The 19,347-nt window shown below is 37.6% G+C and overlaps 1 protein-coding gene across 3 annotated transcripts in view; it reads left to right on the top strand.

The window, feature by feature from the left end:
* Positions 1-19,347, top strand: part of LOC113056106 (MAGUK p55 subfamily member 7-like) — a 123,743-nt gene that overhangs the window by 54,363 nt on the left and 50,033 nt on the right. For all 3 annotated transcript variants that reach the window (XM_026222604.1, XM_026222603.1, XM_026222605.1), the window contains exons 4-6: positions 5,883-5,960; positions 9,117-9,197; positions 15,101-15,232. In XM_026222604.1, the coding sequence (XP_026078389.1) occupies positions 5,883-5,960; positions 9,117-9,197; positions 15,101-15,232 (291 nt within the window). The remainder of the gene's footprint in view (positions 1-5,882; positions 5,961-9,116; positions 9,198-15,100; positions 15,233-19,347) is intronic.

Genomic DNA, 19,347 nt, shown 5'->3' with positions numbered 1-19,347 from the left:
TCCGTGTCTGTTGTATGACAGTTAAAAACAAAGCAGTTTGTGATATCTGGTTCGCGAACGAATCATTCGATGTAACCGGATCTTTTTGAAACAGTTCACCAAATCGAACTGAATCGTTTTAAACAGTTCGCGTCTCCAATACGCATTAATCCACAGATGAATTAAGCTGTTAACTTGTTTAATGTGTCTGACACTCCCTCTGAGTTAAAACAAACCAATATCCCGGAGTAATTCATTGACTCAAACAGTACACTGACTGAACTGCTGTGAAGAGAGAACTGAAGATGAACGCCGAGCCGAGCCAGATAATGACTAGTTCACGAGTCAAGAACCGTTTCTGTCAGACGCGTCCGATTCGTGAACCGAGGAGCTGATGATACTGCGCATGTGTGATTTAGCGTGAAGCAAACCGACACACAGAGCGTCTGGAACCGAACTGATTCTTTTGGTGATTGATTCTGAACTGATTCTGTGTTAATGTTATGAGCCCATGTGCAGTCAACGCCAATGACGCCATTGCATCGAGCGCAAAAGAATCGGTTACCTGTTTTCTTCAACTAGTATATTGAATCGAACTGTCAGAAAGAACTAACGTTACTGGTCATCCGAAAACCGATGCAACCGGTTCTTGACTCGTGAACGAGTCATTATCTGGCTCGGCTCGGTGTTCATCTCTCTCTTCACAGCAGTTCAGTCAGCACGCGCAGTCTCGCTTGTTTCGCTCAATGATGTGGCAGCTTCATCAAACCTGCCATCTACAGTTCTGGCAGTGGTTTGTAATGGAATGATTCGTAACATTATTATAATTGTAACGAGTAACGATGCAGCACATAAAAAAAATATCGGAGTAAAAGTATTAAACTCAGCGAAAATATGTACCAAAGTGGAAGTAGGAGAAAAAAATAATACTCTAGTAAAGTACAGATACCGCCTTTTAGTGCTTAAGTACAGTAGTGAAGTAGTTCTACTTCGTTACTATACATCTCTGTATACAACTAATACATACCATTGCCATACAACTCACTACCTCTCAGGCTCTTTTTACTCCTGTTATTAAGATGCATTTTGGTCAATCACAAGTAGAAAAGGGAGAAACATTCCTGCTTACACCTAGTGTTTTAATCGGTCTGTTTAGTCCACTTTCAACTACATTCCTAAATTTCTTTAAAAGGAGGATCTATGGATGTGGACTTTAGATCAAATATCTAATATTGCGAAATAAGCTGGTGCCATATACATATGAACGTGAAAGGAGAAATCAGAAAAGTATATAAATATACTGAACGCTTTGTCAGTACACCGTTTGTAAGAATCAGGACTGGTAAGGCCTGGTTCACACGGGACGATTTTAAAATTGTCGGCGGATTTTCCAAACCTGAGAGACCCCACACACGGCGATAAAAAATCACGGGTCTAACAGTTTTGGTCGCTCCGTGTGTGGTGTGCAGCCACACGGCAATATCAACACATCACACACGAACTGATTTGACTCCCGAGCATTCCCAGGTCAGACGGGAAATCTCGCAAAATCCCTCGAGATCAAACGTGACTTTAGAGTAAACAATCATGGCGGACGAAGAGGATGCAGTGGCCATAGTTTGTGATTTGTTTTTAACGGGAAAAAAACATAAGAAAAATAAGAAAAGGCGATGGTCAAAGAGGTGGAGACGACGCGAGCATGGACTATACTTGCTATATCATGATATGGAGATAAGTTGTTGTTTTATCTCATAGAAATGTTGTTACGTACTACACAGATTAATAACCGTTGAAATAAACGTTCATATATTAGTTTCCATGTACTCTGGTGGACTGCAGTTGTGGATGTAGTTATGCCCATCGACTTTATTTGTATTTGTTATATTATATACGCCGGCTGTTTTGATTTTGTTTCCCAGTACTATCACTGCCTCGTCACCTCGCGTTCTGATTGGCTACACGCCACAGTCCACAGGCTGCGTGATTGTTTGTCCTCGGGGGACACCACACACGAGAAGAAATCGGGCAAAATAATTTTTTTGAGATCGGAGCGGTCCCGACATTCTTCCGAGCAGAGGAGATTAGTCTTAACGGTGTGTTAAGACTAATCTCCTCTTATTATTTCCGATTATCGTGAAATAATCTGATCAAATATTCCTGCCGTGTGTGGTGTACACACGGCAGGAATATTTGATCAGATTATTTCACGATAATCGGAGCATCCTAAGATTGTCGGAAGGGCTGAATCGGGGCTAAAATCGGCCCAATTATCCTGCCGTGTGAACCAGCCTTAAGGCTATATTATATTATAACAAATACAAATAAAGTCGATGGGCATAACTACATCCACAACTGCAGTCCACCAGAGTACATGGAAACTAATATATGAACGTTTATTTCAACGGTTATTAATCTGTGTAGTACGTAACAACATTTCTATGAGATAAAACAACAACTTATCTCCATATCATGATATAGCAAGTATAGTCCATGCTCGCGTCGTCTCCACCTCTTTGACCATCGCCTTTTCTTATTTTTCTTATGTTTTTTTCCCCGTTAAAAACAAAGCACAAACAATGGCCACTGCATCCTCTTTGTCCGCCATGATTGTTTACTCTAAAGTCACGTATGATCTCGAGGGATTTTGCGAGATTTCCCGTCTGACCTGGGAATGCTCGGGAGTCAAATCGGTTCGTGTGTGATGTGTTGATATTGCCGTGTGGCTGCACACCACACACGGAGCGACCAAAACTGTTAGACCCGTGATTTTTTATCGCCGTGTGTGGGGTCTCTCAGGTTTGGAAAATCTGCCGACAATTTTAAAATCGTCCCGTGTGAACCAGGCCTTAAGAGAACATTGTGATTTTACCTTTTTTTATTTATTTATTTTTTTTTTTTCTCTAAGACCAAAAAAGTATCTGTTTCTACAAAAAAAAGCAGCACTACTATTTTTAACCTTGATCTCATTATGATCAGGTGTGTATGTATCTGTGTGTGTGACACTGAAGACTGCACAAATAGCTGCTGTAAATGAAACTTTGCCATAAATTAAATTCTAGAATAGTCTTATATTAAAATAGAACAGTTTATTTTAAATTTTAACAATTCAACATTTCACATAAATACAGCCAAGCTGAGTAAAATAAACTACTTTCAAAAACGTAAAAAACAACAACAAAAAAAAATCTTTAGACAAAACCTTTGAATAATAGTGTAATTGTTCCAAATCAGTCACAAATGTTTCCTTTCACTCAGAAATCTGTTAGAAGTCAGCTGCCTATATATTTAGAACCCAGATGATTCATTTTTGAAATGGAGCCTTTTTCTTTGATGCTTTCTATACTCCTCTCCCCCTTTTTTTCTGTCATATTCCCTAAATTCCACATCAAGTTTCCACTCCTCCGTATCTGTCAACGTTCAGTGTAATTGTGTTTAAAGCTGTTTGTTTGGCTGCAGAACGCTCTTGGAGGAACCAGAGGCCAGACTGGCTGCCGTTTCTCTCACCTGTTTATGTTCTCCACTCGAGTTTTGTTAAGGGCTTGTGGGTATTGAATGTCTGGTCCAAATGGATTTAGACACTGCTGCATTGTAGCCTGTGATCTGGACCTTGACCATAAAACACACTGTGTTTACCGAAACATTGCTTTGTTTATTCATATGTTTTAATCACTGATCTATATATATATATATATATATATATATATATATATATATATATATATATATATATATATATATATATATATATAGCTATATTATAGATCAGTGGTTTTAATACTCATTACTTAAGTGTCAAGCCAGAGATCAGTAAAAATGACACCATTGTATGATGGCTAGTCAAAGGAAGCATATGCTGTGTTTTTAGGGGCTGTTCACATAAGATGTTTTTTTTTTTGTATTAAAAAAAAAAAAAAAAAACTTGCACGGAACGTTACCATTTGCAAGGTTCTCACTGTTTTTTTAACAGTACTTTTTGTGTGTGTGTGTGTGTGTGGTTATTGCCTTCTCTAAATTAATTTTTTTAAAGCATAAAAATATTGAATCTACCACAAATGTTATTAGTTAAATTCAGTGAGGTTAACTTCACTAATTGACTCCTTAACTATAGCCTTACAATCGTGGCTGATTCACATTGTTCTTTGTCCTACTGTGCAATTTTAAATCTGAAAAAAGAAGAAATTGTTTATCAGTCTGCAAGGTCTCTGTGATGCAGTGGAATAACGGTGCACTAACACTTGAAGGTATTACTCTTCATTACTCTCATTTCCTGTCCTTTTCACTGTGGAACGTGAGCTATGATCAGTGTAAGGGCCCTGTAATGGATTTTAAATGTCTGCTCTCTGGCGCTCCTCTGTGGACAGGCAGGTATCTGGAGAATGGCCCGAGCTGTAAATAAAGGCATTGAATCTCACTCAGCCTCTGATGGAATCTAAACTGTACAGAGCAAAAACCGCTCTGCCATGGCTCAGACGGCCTAAACAGATGTCGCTCCCTGGAATGTGCAGGAACCGGACAGTTACGTTCCATCCTTCACCAGATCCCACATTCCATTCCCTCTCTGCCAAGTGTGTATGAGTCTGTGTGTCAGAGTGGATAAAAAAAAAAGATCTCTTTTCTTGGCCTGTGTGTGTGTTTGCCGGTGTGCGAGAGATTCCACTTCTGCACCGCTGCTGTAGTAGCAGACGGTGACCCCGCTCAGAGTTCAGTACGTTTTGAGGGTTGCAAACAGAGGAACTAAGAAAGCACAGTTTGTTCGTCACGGCCCTGACAAAAGTTCTTACCATGGCCGAGCTTCGCCACATCACAAACGGCTCTGGAGAAGGAGATCCAGAAAAACTGCATCTTTGGCTCTCTCGGATCCGGTTGATCCAACTCCTCGCATTCCCTTCCTTCTCCACTTCACTATGAAAACCAGCCCTGTGGCAGAGTCATTTGTCTTGTCTTGATAAATATTTAGCCCTCTTGGTAGCAGTTGAATTTCTCTTTCACTGCAGTGTCCAGTCTAAATGTGCTGGTAGCTTCTGCATGGTTTCTGACCGTGATGTTGTCCTGGTAACACAATTTCAGCAAGAATGAAATGGATGAACAGATATTACATAACCAGTACATTTGACAGCCATTAAAAACATGGTCTTTACTTTACTTTCTATTTTTTGTCAGAATACTTTGATCCTACCACATATTCTACTTTTTGAATTTTAATCATTAGCATTTAACCTGTTTTGTCCACCAGGAATCTATTTATTTATTCATTTATTATATATTTTTTATTATTATTTTAGAATTTTATTTTTTTCTTTATTATAACATTTACCTTTGTCATCACTTAAAAAAAAAAAAACGATGAATAAATACTTTATAAATTGACAATTTAATGATACTTCTAAATGTAATCTTTGGCAAGTATCAAAATCAATATACAGTTTTTATGCTGTACATTATAATGTAGTAATGTCTAAATTGAATAAAACTAAAAACTTTTTTGTGTATTATTATTATTAATATTATTATTATTATTCATGTATTTAGGCAAAATTATATAGAATTTTAACATTGTCCGTCTGTTGGTTATTGACGATAACATGAAAAAAATGATTGGCTTACCAGTTTCAAATAGAATTTCAATATTGAGTCCTTAATTTGTCTTTTGGTTAACATTATCCAATAGCTGTGTGACTTAAGTGATGTGAGTGGAAAAGAAAAGTGATTTGTTGTCAAACATTTGTTTAAAGAGTGTTAAAAATTCTGTTGGTTATTTAGTTTAAAATTTAATACTTCACAATAAGACCAGGAACATTGGAAGGTGCACATTGGAAAGTAAACATTAGGAAAGTGAACGAGTCAGTTTAGATTCCACACTGACTTTAAGTGATCACTCTGTTTCCTGTTTCTCTACTTATTAGATCCATGAGAAGTTACAGTGTTATGAAGACCGTGCTCCAACTCCAGTACTGGACAGCGCCGGCTCACTGGCTCAAGATGTGAGTGAACCACATGCACACACTTCCAAATTTACACACTTTTGCCTGGATATACACGCACATACATGCACAATGTGTGGCTTTGAAAACATCCACATGCGTCTCCCAACATGTCTAGCTTAAAACTGACTACAGGAGGAACTTGTCATTTAAAGGAGAAAAAAAAGATGGATGGATGTCTGAGGCAGAGAACACAAGTATATGGGCTGCAGATGAGAGTGTGAGATGAGGCGAGGAGTATTTTGTGTGTATGTGTCTGTATAAGACATTAGTCATCAGTATTATAAAACACTCAACTTTTAAACTCCTCAATGACTTGCATAATGTAAACTGACTACTATATCAACACGGCTGCATAGACATACACACACACAAACCGATGTTAACTTTGAAGAGTTTACTCTGGATATGATCAGAGAGAGGAAAGACAGAAGGAAAGAACACAGAGAAGAGCATCTCAGGTCATCGCTGACTTTAAGATGAGCAAAAATTCTTTGAGTATCCAGAATATTCTGAAGTGATTTTACGTAATAAAAGATGCCACGTCTGTTCAAACAGCATGGTTTTGGTCCTCAAATCTACTTCCTTCTGATCCAAGTGGAGCTAATACACGTCCGTTTCCTGTTCACTCATGTCTCGGTGGACTGTGGCAACCAGCCATCTTGTGTTTCCCTAAATCTTTACTTCTGTTATGGAACTTTCTCAACCTGCAGCTCCGATCCGCCCCTCAGATTTACACTTTCCTTCAGTGCCCCTAAAGGTCCCACACACGGATAACCCGATACCTGCATGTGTGAGCGGATGTGGTCCATCAAAGGGTCGAACAGCCAAAGCAACCAAATTACTCAGAGCCCCTCCTGTGTTTTTTCAGACGTATCGTTTTCATCTGTTGCTGTGAGGAATATACGGCGTGCTGCTGTTTTGAACACTGTAGTGGGTTTGCTGCCGCTGCTCATTCAAGTATAAAGTTTCGCTAATGGAGCTTTAATTTATAGTGCAGCATAAAACGCCATTTTAACCTCCATCTGGCCCGAGATGCTGTCTAGCACTGACGCAGCAGGCAAGCACCTCACACACGCATTTCAGCAGAAAGCTTTAGCAGAGATGAAATGCACACACTCTAATCTGAACAACAGTATGGAGTTAAGCATCAGGTGTGCAGTTCTCATTCTGGCCACAGGTAGGCAGTAAAGAACGCTACTTCCACATGCAGGTCTCAGTCCGAATAAAAACAGTTGCCAGATTAAGTCCCCATTGAGTCCCTTGTGTCTTCCATTAGACTGTGGAAAAATGGAGCGCTCCAGAGCCTGTTGGATGATACTCCACTCCGCTCATACCTCTCAAATGCAGAAGTCTGTTCTGGAGACATCAGTCAAGCAAATGCATAACAACGATGTCCGATTACAACAGAGCAGCAAAATGATATCTCTGATTGATTAATAGAAACCGCTTGTAGAGTTATTTTAGATGATCATTCCATTGCCAGACACAATACAGATGTCATAAGCCAGATGTGCTGTGATTTTTGCCGTCTGAAACAAAAGCTGCAGGTCCTAAAAGATTTATTTTGTTGTAAGACAAAAACAGGCCACTTTGTATGGCATTGTAACTGATTTTGCGATAAATATTTGTCCGCAATTAAATTTTTGGTCTATATTAACAAAAATCAAGAGACCATTTTGCAAGAGTTTAAGTTTCTTGGTTGATTAACTACTGAAACTCACAATTGTCAATAAATAGTTTCCAGTGTTTGGACATTTAATGGCACTTAATAATGACTTTGTTTTTTTTTTGTTTTTTTAATGAATTTTGAACAATGTTATAAATTTAAACTAAAGTTTTTGTGAACTGTTTCTTTAAAATGATTCTTGGATGTTTTGTAGTGGTAAAATAAACATTCATACTTCAGATAGCAACTTCTTGATTTTGTAATCCTATTATGGTATTTTTCACTAATAAATGAAACGTTAAAAACATGGATAAAATGCGAGGGACTCAGCAGTGCACTCAGTAATCTGATAAGCCTGTGCATACTGGGAATCATATTTTCTCAATGACCACACAACTATTTTTACATACAGTTCATAATAAATATGATATGAATATGACACCGTGGAAAACTGGCAAGAGTGCAGCATAATTTGAAATCAAGCATTTAAAGTTAGTCTTTTATGTGGCTGTCCAATGACCGCACAACTGTCCTGTCCGCATCCAGTTCACACAGATGGACCATCACAGAGTACCAGAGATGTGTTTTTGAGTTGGATAGAATTAAGTTTTAACAGCTGGACTTGCTAGCATTTGCGAGGTTCACGGTTAAATATTTATGAAATATTCAAAGACTTCAATTATAGACTTTAAACAAATTACATAAATTCACACATTTGCACATTTTTAAGTGTGCATTAAGTGTCCAAATTCTTCTCTTCGCTTCATCGCTGTATACTGTAGTGTACATGTGCAAAACCATAGTCATATAAGACTAATCCTGGATCTGCACGTGCCGTTTTTCCTCTGTATAATATGACCTGTGCTTGCTATGACATCGGCCACAGTGGGTGGCATGTATCTGTTATACACCTGATGTAATGTAATGTGTGTGTGTGTGTGTGTGAGAGAGATTGCGCATGTGTCACTAAGGGTCACTGTCAAACATACTCAATTGAACGTCACCTCCCTTTTGGCTGGTTACTGGAAAAGTCTACGGACATCCTAAGGGAGTGATTCTTTAAAAACTGATTGCAGCAGTTCAGCAGACTCGCTCATATACACACACACACATCCAGAGCGAGTGGGGTCAGTAATAAGGTTGTGTCCAAGGAGTAACTCTTCAAATGGACCTAGGGAACAAGCTCATCTCTCTCTGTCTCTCTCCTCGCTCAGAGAAACAGCAACGTGTATCTGTGCTTCATTTAGTGTCCGTCTGCACTGCTATAAATCTCTCAATCTCTTAAACACACACACACACACACACACACACTCTCCACCTGCTACCTGCCATAAGGGAGACATTAATACTCAAATTTTTCATAATATATCTGTGTTCATGTCTTTATGACCAAGACATGTGTTCATGGATGTTATCGATGCTCTTTTTCTCTTGTTCTCTGGTTTCTGTTTCTCTGTCTTGCTATCCTTTTTGTCCTTTCCTATCAGTTGACGGAGGAACTTCAGGGAAGAAGTGCAAGTCATGAGATGAGAGAGCTTGTCAAGCTGCTGTCCAAACCACATATGAAGGTAAGAGAGTAAACAAAAACCAAGAAAATGACATCAGATATACTATAGCATTAATTGTTGTTATGCTACCTGTTAAAAGTTTGGACACACATTCTCATTCTTTATTATTACTATTTTCAACATTTATGAGCAATATCAGTCATCAAAAGTATTAAGTGACACATCTATGAAATGAAACCCAGAAATAAATAATTAAAAGTTTAGGAAATTTTTTTCTCTCTCTCTCATAGTCATACATTGGCATAATTTATATTGCTAAAAATCTATTTGTTTAAACTGTAAGCCTTTAGATCAGTATTTTAAGCATGTTTTTGACTGATTGTGCACATGTATTTATTTGTAATGATTTTGGAAGTTTCTTATGCTCCTCAAAGCTGCATTTATTTGAGATTAAAACAGATTTAAACAAAAACAGTTTTCTGTAATATTTTAAAATGACATCTATTCCTGTGATGGCAAAGCATACTGGCCCCATTCTTTTGAACTGTAGTGTATATTGCCTTTAATCTGCATTAGTCTGGCTACACCATCATTGGACTCTCTGTCCTTCTTTCTTTATTCTTATTTTCTTTCATCTGTTTTTCTTTTCTTTGTCTTTAACCCAGTGTCTGCTGGTGCTGTGTAAAACGCTAGCAGATGGCTTCTGGGGACTAGAATGGCGTGTCTGTACGATAGTAACTGTATCGCTCTCAATTAGTGTTGAAATGATCCATTCCCTTCAACCAGACATAAATCAGAACCTATTAAACGATCTCTTTCCTCCTCCCTCCTGTATGATTCACACATGAAAAAACACATTTTACTCATATTAGACCCGCTTACAGACTTATATTGACATTGATGAAAGCAGCAATTACGGCAATCCACGTGTTGCGGAAAGAAAGCACTGCTCTGGTCTGAGCGAGAAACAGGAGATGAGTGGCTCTCCAGTTGGTGTAGGAAAATATATAGAGGTGTTTTACTTTGTCCTTTTCTCTTATACAGATTTTGTGCAGGCAGTGTGTATGGGTAGTCAGTTTAGCAGCTTGAATAATGACTGTTCAGATGACAAACTCTTTCCTAATGAAGAATGCATGCCCAGTTACATTTCCCAGACTTTATTTGAACAAGTTCAGCAATTTGTTGTTGTAAGAGGCCCAGTATAACTAATTAACATGCTCACACACAGCCATGTGGCAAGAGTACCTGAAGAAATTATTTACTGATTTCGACCCTCAATTCACTCTTTTCCCACCTGGCCTGATGTTGACCCTGTTCCTCCAACCTCCGGAGAGAGTTTAGCTCTACAGAAAACACTTTATATATATATGTGTGTGTGTGTGTGTGTGTGTGTGTGCGCATGCTCTTGTTTTTATGACATATCAGGACACAACTCTGTATAATGACGTGGGTATGACACTGATATTACAAGGAGAGGGTGACTTATGAGGACATTTAAAAATGTCCCCATTTTTCAAAACGCTTATAAATCATACAGAATGTTTAGGTGTAGGTTGATAGAATGTAATTTTTATACAGTATAAAAACCATGATGGCTATGTAGATTCCCCACAAGGATAGTAAACCAGACTCTTTGTGTGTGTTTGAGTTTGAGTGTGTTGTACATGGCAGGGTAGTGAATTTAGAGTTTAGAGTTGTTGGACTGTGGACAGATTCTGTGGGAACAGAGGGAAGTGATTTTTCCAGGAAAATCCAAAAATATGGTTTGACTCATTGGTTTCTTCTGAACTCTGTACATAGGAAGAATTATTTAAATTTTTCGAACTGTTCATCATGTATTTATGCAGTGAATTAGTTGTTAGAGACTAGATTGCTTCTCTATGGCATAACTATGCTGCTTCTAAGGTGATTTGAATGTATTTTAGCATGCTTCTATGTGGTGCGCAATACAGATAAGATCATACTTATTTCATGTTATGACATCACAGCATTATAGTGAACTGCACAGTGTGAAAATGGATATCAATTTTCATTGACTAAAGATTACATTTAACATTGTTAGGTATATTAGTGTCATTATGTCATTAATAACTCACCCTCATGTCGTTCCAAACCCGTGAGACCTCCGTTTATCTTTGGAACACAGTTTAAGATATTTTAGATTTAGTCAGAGAGCTCTCAGTCCCTCCATTGAAACTGTGTGTACGGTCTAATCTCCATATCCAGAAAGGTAAGAAAAACATCATTAAAGTAGTCCATGTGACATCAGAGGGTCGGTTATAATTTTTTGAAGCATCGAAAATACATTTTGTTCTAAAAATAGCAAAAACTACGACTTTATTCATCATCAGCCTCTTTCACACAGTAATATCAGTAAATATGCGTAAAATTACCAGAACGACTTTACCGGTAAATTCAAAAATCCGCTGTTCACACAGTCAACGACATTCCATCTTTTTTCCGGAAAAGCACCATTCACACGTCCATTCCAAAATATGGGTAAATTCTATGACGTCATTAACCTCTAATCAGCTGCACTTGTATTTTTAAACATGGAGGGTAATACGTGTTCAGTATTTCTGTTGATGGTTTAATTTTTTTGTTTCAAACTTTAGTATTCATGCAAATGCTTTTGTTACAGAGACATCGTAATAGACGACTGGTTTGAATTATACTCACCATTAATAAAACACCATTAATAAAACTGACCAATTTAGTGACAATCGGCTTGAAAGGATTAATAGCACAATGAAGTTGCGATTGTAAGATGCACTTTGCAGAAAAGGTGCGTTCACAAAGTCTATGCTGATCCAAAATTCATATCAATTAGTCTATCAGCGCAGATAAACAGTTCTGCATTCAAATTGAGTTCAAAAGATGTCCCAAAGCACCGGAAAAATTACCATGAATGTGACAGAGGGAAATAGTAAAAATATATTTGAGTTATTTACTAATAAACTAGTGTTTTCTGAGTCTGTGTCCCAAGGATGAAGTTGCCTGACTCGTCATCTCCTCATTAGACGCGCCTCCTAAACGTATTATGATTGTATTGAAATTTTTTTGTAGTTTGTTTTTATTATTTTAAGTAGTAATTAAAAGCTTTCTATAGATATATTTATCATGTCTGTGAGGCATGTATTCGCTGAGTTTCGGTTTATTTTTGTAAGCTCTCCTGTTCAAGATGAGACGGCAGAAAGCATGCTTGTTTTCTTTATTTTATATTTCTTTATTTTATATTATGATCGCGCTGGCACCTATGTCCCAAAAAAGCATGCTTTATCTTGCATTCTCCGCACAAAATATTCGATATAGTGCACATGTATCTGGGTTTAACATTAAAACATTGTTTTGCTTGAACTGTTTTATATCTTTAGATTTTATTTTAGACAATTTGTGATGATTTGAGAAGGCTAAACTGATTAAACATAGGCTATGTAAACTCTCTCTCTGTGCTGACTGCTTTAAAAACAAAACTTATATGCCTGTTTAACGATCAAAAACTGCTCCAAACATACAAAACTGAACTACTTTAATAGCGGAAACAGTAGTATAAGCTGTTTTGGGAGAATTGGAAAAAAAGACGGGCTGAACATCCTCAAGTGAGTTGCGGGGCAAACCGAAAGTTGATGTCGAATGTCCAGCACTCTTCTTCACTGCTCCGACTTCTCGTTTGTACCCTATCTGTTTTTCCTTATGTAAAAACTAAAATTAAAATTAAGGTGAAAAACTTAGTTATTATTATTTTTTTTATTTTATTCAGCATGGTGGGCAGCGTGTCATTTCATAATGTGCCACGGGTTGAGATCCATTGGTTTAGAGCTACAGGATTTGTGGAGTAGCAGGACCCCCAAATAGACTGACAAAAGTCATAATAGGAACAAGAAATACTTCCACTACTACTTCGTTTGTGATAATCGTTTATTTTTTAGATATTAAACAGTGCGTGAATGCGTCACATTGTTATGATTGGCCCGGAGTAGACGTCTTATGTCACCGCGTTCTGAACTATTATGTGCTCATACCGGAAATTTTCCTTCTGCGTTCACACACAGCAGAATTCCGAATTTACCGGTAATGTTACAACTTCTCATACCGTTAAATTGCCGGAACGAATTTACCGGTATTTTTTAAAAGATCCTGTTCACACTTGATCTCTTTACGGCAATTTACCAGAAATTTTCCGGAAAAGTCTGTATGTGTGAAAGGGCTTATTGTCTTCTCTTCCGTGTCTGTTGTGAGAGAGTTCAAAACAAAGCAGTTTGTGATATCCGGTTTGCGAACGAATCATTCAATGTAACCGGATCTTTTTGAACCAGTTCACCAAATCGAACGGAATCGTTTTAAATGGTTTGCATCTCTAATATGCATTAATCCACAAATGACTTAAGCTGTTAACTTTTTTTAATGTGGCTGACACTCCCTCTTAGTTAAAACAAACCAATATCCCAGAGTAATTCATGTACTCAAACAGTACACTGAATGAACTGCTGTGAAGAGAGAACTGAAGATGAACACTGAGCCGATAAAATAAAGAACAGATAGCGTATGTGCGGTCGTCACGGGTATTAAAACACACAACATTTTAAAGCATCGTTGGTGTTTCCATATGTTTTCTACAAAACAAAAAAATCGAGGGGTTATTGAGACACAATGACACAATGGTCGCAGTCTGTAATGCAAGTAGTCAGCAAAATATATAACACTGCTCTAGTGGTTTTGTGATATTTTAATAAAAGAATCTTACATATTGTGCCTTCAATTTCAAGAAGAACATGATAGAAATTGATCATTTGCAGTTCAGCAAGTAAGACACACAGAGTATATGAGTGAGATGTATATTCAGTAACGCTTCAAACCCATTTTTATGTGAATTGGCTAATTGGAGTCATATGTCCATGAATCAGAACACACTCCAGGTTTTTTTTTTTTTTTTCTTGTAAGAAAAAATGCCATAGAAGTTTTCTTGTCATTATTTTCGCAGTTTTTTTGTGGACTCACTGTCTAGTAAATGTTTTTAGCAGGGGATTCAGCAGCATTGGGGTAGACTGACTAAGTGATCCAGATTCAACTTTATCTATAAAGATAAGAAGCCTGAAGTGTTCAGACAAAAGCAAATTAATTATCACATAATTCTAATATCTAATTTTTAGTAAAGCGCTGGACCGATGAAATTGACCCGCTGACTAGCCTCTTGACTCTCTCTCTCTCCCATCTGTTCTGCTTTAGCCACATGTTGAGTGTTGTTCTGGAGCTTAATCCCATGTCATAAAACAGACACTTTTCTTCTCCTCTCTGTCTTGTCTCTTTTTTTTCTTCCCTCCCATTTTTTTTGTTTAATCTCTGGCGCACAACTGGAAGATAGTTTTATATTGGAAATGTGAGGGAGAAAAGGGCCAAAAGAGTTTCCAGCTGCATTTGACACACAGCATCATTAAAACAGTTCAGTAATGAATGTCTGAATGCTCTTCAGAGCCAAGGTGTGAAATAACAGAAATGCCTGAGAACTTCATTGCTTTCTGTCCATCCATCTGCCATTTAAGCGTCCTCACCCCTTGGAAACTCACAGCAATATGGCCATATTCCCAGCGGGATACTCGTAATACTCATAATAATCCAATCAAATGAAAGATGACAGTATGATTGGTCTTGGTTTTGATTCAGTTCTTTTTTTCCTGCTGGCGACACTTTAACAAACAACATTGCCAAAGAGGGTTGTAGTGAAATAGTGACTGTAATCAATTCAAAAGCAGCTTTATTTGTCAGTAGGAGGTAGTAATCTAAAGCAGACGTCTAAAGCTCCATGATTTATACCATAGGATTCAAGCAGATGCTTGGAGTATGAAGGCTGGAATGATTAGCCAAAATGAGTAGCTACACAAAATCAGTCAAACGACTACTGTTTGTCTTGCTGTGTGTGCTTCTGTGGATTTTTTATTTATTTGTACAACTCCTTCTCGTTGCAGAGTTTGTTGTCAGTTCATGATACTGTGGCCAGGAAGAGTTACGATCCAGAGCTTCCTCCTCTGCCAGACGACATTGATGATGAGGAAGATTCTGTCAAGATCATTCGACTGGTCAAGAATAAAGAGCCTTTGGTGAGAGAACTTCCTTCTCACACACACTTAGAAACACATGCAAATTTCCACATACTGTCAAAGCCAGACACACAGGGGCGGCCATAATTCAAGCTCACATAGTGGAAAACACTCTTGTGAACATGAAGCCCATAAATACACGTGCACTCCCACGATAGTGTTAGTGATGTGTTTGGCTCACGCTCCCTGTTCACCCTTATCCTCTAGCTCCTGAGTGACCAAATATTCCTCCATCTAAACATGACACGAGCCGCATTCCGCATTACCTTACAGACGCTCTCACCCGCTCTGTGTCCAGTGCTCTCCTGCAGCACGTAGATGTATGTGTCTGTTCATCTTTCCCTTACGCGTCATTCATAGCTCCCCTAGGCCATATTTCTGGCCAACTTTCGCTTCTCCATTTCATCTAATTTCACTGCGAGCTGTCAGAATCAAGACCTCTGTTTACTCGTATAGTCATCAGTTACACAAACCTGTTTGAATTCAAGCTTGAGGCTGTACTTGAAAGTGACAGTGAATGAGCATTGACATGTATTGGCGTTCTTGAGTTTTGAGAATCCCAGAATGACATATTAAATCTTTTTGTATTTAGCTGAGCAGTTGTTGGGTGGTTTGCCAATGTATTAGATTTCTGTAACTATATAACAGCAAATATGCTGGACTAAAGTGCTTGTGTGGAGAAATTTTTTTTGGAGGTGGTAGGGTATAGTAACACTCCTGGACTGATGTTGACTTGCTAATTTCTAGACCTAAGATACTGTCTGTTTTTGATTGCATATAAATCAACTGCATTATCATAGTGAGTTTTTTTTGGTGTTTTTTATTTTAGCAACGATGCATTAAATTGATAGTGACCTTTTATTTTTATTTTTATTTTTTTTATAAATGCTGATATACATTTATATATCAGGTGCAGACAGCCAATGCAGTCATTATGACAAAAGTACTGCAAAGTTGAACTTTCTTTTAAAGTTGAATCTCTCTTTCTTTCTCCGGTATGTGGTAGTTAGCAAGTTTCTGAGGATGATTTATCTGTTTGTATTATTGGGATTAGTCGAATGGGTAGGATTCAGTAGCTCTGATTAATTGCTATCATTTTTCAGACCATGACATCATGCGTATTTTAGTGAGGGGAGTAATGAGGAGAAAGTGGAGGGGGGTTCAAGTACTTGGACTTTGGGGATGGGACCCAAATCCTAAAATGCTCTCCCCTCTGTTTGGTAACTTTAAATTGCTGATTTATTAACAGCAATGGCAGGATGCTGAAATAATTGGTCTTGGTTCTGCATACACGTGGGGTGACTGCAGCAGAAGAATTGTCATTTTGGTTAAGGTTACTGAAAGGTTTATAGGAAGGCAAAAGACTGTGTATAGATGTATTTGTTGAATAAATAAAGTTGTATATGTTAAATCCAGATTGTCAGGCTGAGTAATAGGAGAACCGAAGACAGAGCAGACATTTGCCAATAAGATTATTTGGCTGTAGGTTGTCTTTGAGTGTTGTTGTGTTGTCTTTTTTCTATATTTTAAGAATTGCACTTTAGAAACATTCTTAAAAAAATTTTAATTTAAGATTTTTGATAATCCGGCTCTAGGCAGGTTAAATGTGTTGTGCTGTACATCATTTATTTTATTTTTTTAATAAATAAAATCAGTTTGACTGAGCAATATATAAAGAATCATACTTGACTTTTTTTTTTTTTTTTTTTTTGTTAGATTGAATATTGTGAGTTTGAGAACTTCAGTTCCAGCAGAAGGCTGCTCTGCAGCTCTGAATTGTGTTTCTCCTCCGACAGTTTCAGTACTCCAGGACAATGTCAATGAAGCATGCGAAACGTCCTAGAACACTTGTTTCTTTTGACTTATTGCTGTTGACTTTCATGGCAGATAGATCTATATAGTGATCGTGATAGAGGACCAAGTCTCGGAGACTGTGAAGCCAAAACAAGACTTACTAAACTAAAAAACGTTTCTGAATTTCAGTGTTTTAGTTTCAGTGTATTGTGGTTCCTGATATCAATAGTTATATCAGAAATATATAGTAAGAGAACTATGTGAATGACAGGGTATAAAGGGTATAAATGTAAACTTTATACAAATTACTGTATAACTACAAGGATTGTCAAATTAACATTACATGTAAATTTTGTTCAAATAACTGAAAAAATAACATGTTAAAATGTGTACAAAATACTTACATTGCATGCAATTGCTAATTGAAGAGCATGATGCTGGACAACGAATCATAACATGCTGTAACATATAGAATACATTTAAATGCCCATAAAATTAAAGTTATGAGGGCAAAAAAAGCCCCTGTATGGTGATTTAATTTGCGATTCATTACAATAATTATTTGGCCCATTGTGAAATTAATTTGATATAAAAATTTTATTACTTGACAGCACATGGTGTCTATTTCTACCCTAATTTGGAGTTAGCTTTTGGCGCTTGTTTTTCATCTGTTTTTCCTTTACTTTTGAAGTATCTCAAGAAGATTATAAGGTCATCCGTTTGGGTTAGGGATGAAAAACCATTTAGAAATAATGGAGGCACAAATTAGATTAGGGTGAAAGACGGGAGAAATATATCATGGCCCTGATCGCGTGGAAGAGAATGGAAGAGAATTTTCTCTCCAGTGAGACATTGAGGACAGACACTGAGATGCACCTTCAGAGGGTAAAATTGACCTGAGCTAATGTGTCAGTCATCTCCCACGTGACTTGAGATCAGTTATAGACCGATATATTGTTGCATGTTTAATAATACATTTATTAATAGACAAATTATTCATTTAAAGAGTATTTTAAATGAAGATTTATTGGGGAGTTTGTCACTTGTCATTATGTAAGTGCGGGGTTCAGGCCACTCTTCTCACCTTTTGCATTTTTCTAATCTTTCATTCCTTCCTCTGCATAGTGTGCTCTGATTTTCCCAAGTATCCATGTTTCTGTTTGTATCCTGTTACATAGCGCACAGGAGGTGCTCGAGCACACACATTAGCACACACTGTGTTCTTTGTGTAGTGAGGTCTGCTTGTCTTGCAAAGGCATTTCCTCATGTAGGTGAAGGAACCAAATCTGTCTTCTGAAAGTGATGATTTTTTTATTTGGGTAAATACGGTGAACACAGGCAACACTTAAAAGGCAGCCTATGGATGATCCAGTGTGTGATACCACAGACACACACATCAATTTCAGTCTTTGATACTTATGAATAAACATGTACACTTTCTACGTCTGTGTTTTGGCCTGAGCATCGCAAAAGTGTTGCATTTTCTTTTTTGTTGTATTGTACTCCATAGCCTGAACTACTGATGAATCCTATTAGTCCAAAAGCCCTTATTAAATAATATTAAAAATAATGTTTGGTTCTGATTAGTTGCCTATTTTAGATTCTTTGTGCCATATTTTGGTTTCAGCTCAGATGGAAAAATAACTTTATGTTGGAAACCTGCTTTGGAGTACGTCTTCTCATTGGATATAAAATGACCATGTCTAGCCATCAGGGTCATACTGAAGGAGACATGAAAGATGGTATCCAGCGTTTTATCCCAGGCCTCAACTTGCCTCTCCCACTCATTCCCTCTTTACCTCCACCCATTCCCATTTACCTTCCTGTCATTTTTATTTATTTCCATTCAGGCCTGTCCTGTTTTCAGCACATATCCTGGCATTCCTCAGCCATTATTACCTTAATGAGACCCAATTTTCCTTTTTCAACATAATACCTGTTAATGATGGAACTGTAATATAGCAGGGTTAAAGCAACATTGAGTGCTTACCGAGCAGGTCATTGAAGGGTCTGTCTAACAGTCAAGATATACAGAGTTAATGAAACCTCACAGATTCTATATTTGTTTTAAGTCTCACTGTGTGTTTGTATGTGTGCATTTATAATTGGAAGTTTAATAACCCTGTTACCCTGTTTAACGTGTATCTTCTGCCTACTGGTATACTTGCAGGTGGCATTAATTTAGCAGTGATAATTGAGGCTAATTGTGTTTTGATGACCTGGCTGTTGTTCGTTTTGTTGTCTTTTCTACCCTAGATTTCTCCTTGCCAAATCTAAAGCAAAAACAGCCATGTGGTTCTCTGTAATTTGTTCCTTTAAGC

This window comes from Carassius auratus, chromosome 37, assembly GCF_003368295.1.
Source record: "Carassius auratus strain Wakin chromosome 37, ASM336829v1, whole genome shotgun sequence".
In the NCBI taxonomy this organism is placed as follows: Eukaryota; Metazoa; Chordata; class Actinopteri; order Cypriniformes; family Cyprinidae; genus Carassius; species Carassius auratus.
The sequence above is the reverse complement of the archived record's forward strand: the minus strand, read 5'-3'. Positions and strand labels throughout refer to the sequence as shown.